At 44.0% G+C, this 4806-nt stretch overlaps 1 protein-coding gene across 1 annotated transcript; it reads left to right on the top strand.

Annotated features, from left to right (window-relative positions):
- Positions 1-675: 675 nt before the first annotated feature.
- LOC101082294 (olfactory receptor 24) lies at positions 676-1973 on the top strand. The gene has a single exon (XM_011288866.4). The coding sequence runs from the start codon at positions 700-702 to the stop codon at positions 1648-1650; it is 951 nt and encodes a 316-aa protein (XP_011287168.4). The 5' UTR covers positions 676-699; the 3' UTR covers positions 1651-1973.
- The last annotated feature ends 2833 nt before the right edge of the window (positions 1974-4806 follow it).

Here is a 4806-nt window from a genome sequence, read left to right as displayed (position 1 = left end):
CCTAATATCTTACTCCATCTTTTTCATACATTTTCTTCTTCCTTTTTTCTTCTCTTCCTCCTCCTCCTCCTCCTCCTCCTCCTCCTCCTCCTTCCTCTTATTATGATTTTAAATATTTTTAAGTTTATTTATTTATTTTTGAGAGAGAGAGACAGAGCACAAGCAGGAGAGGGGCAGAGAGAGACACACACACACACACAGAATCTGAAACAGGCTCCAGGTTCTGAGCTGTCAGCACAGAGCCTGACACGGGGCTCGAACCCACAAACCACGAGATCATGACCTGAGCTGAGGTTGGACGCTTAACTGACTGAGCCACCCAGGCATCCCTTATTATTATCTTAAAATTCAACATTTTATTTTTTCTGCATATAAACAAATTGCTTGGCTGTTCATTGCTTCCTGGATATTGCTTATTTTTCATTCAATTTGTTTTATCCTGAAGTAAATCCCTTAGTAGTTTTTTCAGTAAGTTTTCATGTATGGTATACTCTTAATCTTTCTCTGAAATGGGAATATCCTTGGGAGGGTCCTACTACCAAACCTTGACATATGAGTTGCCGTAAACTCTTCATCAACAGTTCAAGATGTAACATGTTATACGTAGTCTGGATGGGAAATTGGTTGTAATCTCACGTGATCTTCCAGAATCATTTCTGTAGTATGCATGTAACTTCCCCTTTCAACACCTCCAGAGAAATGATACCCATGGAACCAAGGAACCAAACCAGCGCATTAGAATTCATCCTCCTGGGGCTTTCAGAAACTCCAGAGCAGGAGACCCTTCTCTTTGCTCTGTTCCTCTGCATGTATGTGGTCACAGTACTGGGGAACCTGCTCATCATCCTGGCCATCAGCTCAGACTCCCACCTCCACACCCCCATGTACTTCTTCTTAGCTAACCTGTCTTTGGTTGATTTCTGCCTGGCCACCAACACAGTCCCCAAGATGCTGGTGAACATCCAAATCAGGAGCAAGTCAATCTCCTATGCCTGCTGCCTGACCCAGATGTACTTTTTCCATTTCTTTGGCATCATGGACAGTGTCCTGATTGCCGTGATGGCTTATGACAGGTTTGTGGCTATATGTCACCCCTTACACTATACTGCCATCATGAGCCCACGCCTCTGTGGCCTGCTGGCAGGTGGCCCATGGGTGTTTTCCTGCTTCATCTCCCTCACTCATATCCTCCTGATGGCTCGTCTGGTTTTCTGTGGGAACAATGAGCTACCTCACTACTTCTGTGACCTCACTCCCCTTCTCAGGCTTTCTTGCACTGACACGTCTGTGAACAAGATCTTTGTGCTCATTGTGGCTGGGCTGGTGATAGCCACACCTTTTATCTGCATCCTGGCCTCCTATGCTCGCATCATTGTGGCCATCATGAAAGTCCCTTCTGCAGGGGGCAGGAAGAAAGCCTTTTCCACCTGCAGCTCCCACCTCTCTGTGGTTGCTCTCTTCTATGGGACCACCATTGGGGTCTATCTGTGTCCCTCCTCTGTCCGCACAGCTGTGAAGGAGAAAGCCTCTGCTGTGATGTACACTACAGTCACCCCCATGCTGAACCCCTTTATCTATAGCTTGAGGAACAGAGATCTGAAGGGGGCCCTGAGGAAGCTTGTCAACAGAAAGATCACTTCATCTTCCTGACCACAAGGACACCTGGAAACTTCCAGGAAGTAGGATCTCAACATCTAGGGTCTTGGGCACAAGTATGGAATTGCACAGTTTGGGAGAACAGCCACTTTGGATTTTGAATTGCAGAACTTTAAAAGGAAATCTCAAGATGGCCCTATTACTATGTTCTCAATTACTGGGACCAGTAAGAGTCCTTTTGGATATGTCTGATGTTGCCTTCCCAGGAAGATCAGTCTAGCCCTACCAGATTGGATTTGTCCTGATTCAAAATCAAGTTAGCTCTCCACAGATATTTAAGTTTGTATTCTGGACTTGATGTAGGTGCTGGCCATGGAGTGGTGGAGTTTATAGTTGCATGTAGGAGAAGATACTGGGCACTAACTATAATAGAATGAAATACGCACACGAGGGCAAGGATAGGACAGAGTAGGAACACCCAACAGAGTCTGGAAGGGGGAATCAGGGAAGGTTTCCTAGGAGAGATGATTCTGCACCTCAAAGGATAAGATGATGTTTTTCAGGAAAATATGAGGAGAAAGAGTATCAGAAAAAGGAAAAAAAAAAACCCAGTATGTGAAAAGATCAGAGAGCAAGAGAAAGAGAGAGAAAGATACATTTTTGAAGTGAAAAACCAGTTACGGTGAATGACTTGGGCCATGCCAGATCGAGGACTTTGGGACCAACTCAAGAGTTTTGCTTTTTTCAGAGAACCAGGCAGTTAATTGACTTCCAGGGACCAAAGTCAGGGAGCATGTGAATGAATCATGACCCTCCCCCCCCCCCCCCGCCCTTCACTCCTATTCTGTCTTCTGGAGGAAAAAGATGGCATGAGCCAGATAAAAGTTGTACAAGTCACAAGGGAAAAAATTCAGACCATGCATTAAGGAGATGAGGAATGGTATAAGTCTTTCAAAGAGAAAAATGCCAATCAATTGAATCATGAATGTCTAAGCCAGAAGGAAGCTAAGGCATATCTCCATCACCATATATATGCCTGCGGAATGCATATGAGTGGTAACACTGCTTACAACAGAAGTGAGAGCTAGGTTTCTAGTTTTCCTTGTATCTCGTTATCATGTTCCTTTGCACTATCTCATTTCCCCATTCTATAGCCCCTATGAAAGCAATATGTCTCATTTACGTCTATTGTGAAGTAGTTCTTGTCTTTATACGGAGATTACAACAAAAATGGAACGAGCAGTGACTTTGGGCTCTATTTCTGGGCTGACTGAGCGGTGAATGGGCCCAACATTTTTCAAGTGGTGCTAAAGAGCTGACGTTATCTTAAGTGGAATGACTTTGAATGATCACACATCTAGTTTGCTTACGTTACTTTCCTTCCAAGAGAATTACATTAGACTTTCTCTGTTGAACAAACAGACCACCAGACCTGGCCCTGTTGTAGGCTGGAAAGATGATGCTTTCTGAAAGGGAATACTGTGGTGAAGAAAACTCAGAACTTAAGGATATTGGAGTTTGCATTGGGCAACCCATCATTCTGGTCAGGGATTTTCTGGAATAACCAAAAACTAGGTGATGGCTGAACCACAGCTCTCTCTCCTTGTAGATCCCCTCCCTCCTCCTGCCATATGCATGCAAGTGGTTACAGTGATGGTTGGGAGAACGGATGCAAAGGGGAATGCCTGGTGCCAATAAAAACGTCTTAAGGTTCTGTCAGCCAAACTACCTCTGTCTTGTTTTATGTTAAACAGTTAAGGCCTCACCTCCAGGAGAGATTTATCCTGGTAGTCCTGACAATATCAACTTCCAACATTTCCTGGCATCAACATGTGTTTAATTAATTCATTCAACAAATATTTACCAAGTGGCCTTTGTACCAGCTGTTATTCTAAGCACAGGCAATAGAGCAGTAAGCAAGACAGAAAAAAAAAAAGCCATTTCCTATGACTGCAAGGTTTAGTACAAAGGAGATTTTTGAGGAGTGGAACTGTTCTGTATCCTGATATCAGAGCAATGGCTTTGAAGGTATGAAAAACTTTAAATAGTGTTCTATTTCCCCAGACCCCACAAATCTATACATGGGATGAATTCCAAGAACCGTGCACTGGAAAAAAAGTTAATTCTACCGAAATGATTTTTTAAATAAAATTAAACACTAGAAAACAAAGCAACCATTCCCATTTCAGCAGAGAAAACAATAAACAAAGAAATAATCAATTTGCCAGATAATTGCCAATGGTGAGAAGGACTTCAGAGGTATAATGGAGGGTATGTGACAGAGACAGATGAGGGGGGTATTTTAATATGGGCATTTCTGAGGGCATTCTGTCTCTGTGAAGATGACTTCTGAGCTTAGACCTGAATCAGGCCAAGAAGAATGTATTCCTATGAAGAAGGTGGGAATAGTGTGTCAGAAGAGGGGAACTGGACACACAAAGTCAGGAACAAGTTCGTATTTAGTTTTAAGGAGATGTTTATGTTTTAAAAATGTATCTAGATTTGTCTAAACAAATTAGATTTTCAGGAACAAAATCCTACAAGCATCACATAACTTGGCTTCAAACAACCAACAGTTATTATCCTGTGATTTCTGTGGGTCAGGAAATTGGGAGTGGCTTAGCTCAGGGACTTGGCTCAGGGTCTCTGATAGGGCAGTAGCCACAATGTCAGTGGGGACTGTGGTCCTGTCCTGTCTTGACTGGATCAGGGGATCTGGTTCCACCGTCACTCTGAGTGGATCTCCATTCCTCACTGATCAAAGACAGCAGTTCCTGGACATTTGGATCTCTCCATAGTGGAGTGAGAGAGAGAGAGAGAAACAGAGAGGGAGAGACTGAAAGGGAGACAGAAAGAGACTGAGAGCGAGAGAGAGACAGGCAGAGAGACAGAGAAGGAGAGAGAAACCGAGGGAAGGGGAGAGGGAAGGAGGGAGAGACAGAGAAAGAGTGGAAGAAAGAGGGAGGGAGCAGCAGGGAGAAGCAATAGGGAAGGAGAGAGGGAGGGGTGGAGGGAGCAAGGATGAGGGAGGATGAGTAAGAAGGAGTACAATACGAACAAGATGGAAGTCGCAGTCTCTATAACCTAATGTAGAATGACTTCTTCTCATTTTTGCTGTATTGCATGTGTTGGAAGTAAGTTGCGCGTCCAGCCCACGTTTGAGGAGAGGGTATTACACAGGCGTGAATGCCACGGGGCAGGAGTCTTTGG

The sequence above is a fragment of the Felis catus genome, chromosome A2, assembly GCF_018350175.1.
Source record: "Felis catus isolate Fca126 chromosome A2, F.catus_Fca126_mat1.0, whole genome shotgun sequence".
NCBI classification, from domain to species: Eukaryota; Metazoa; Chordata; class Mammalia; order Carnivora; family Felidae; genus Felis; species Felis catus.
This window is presented reverse-complemented; position numbering and strand designations above follow the sequence as displayed.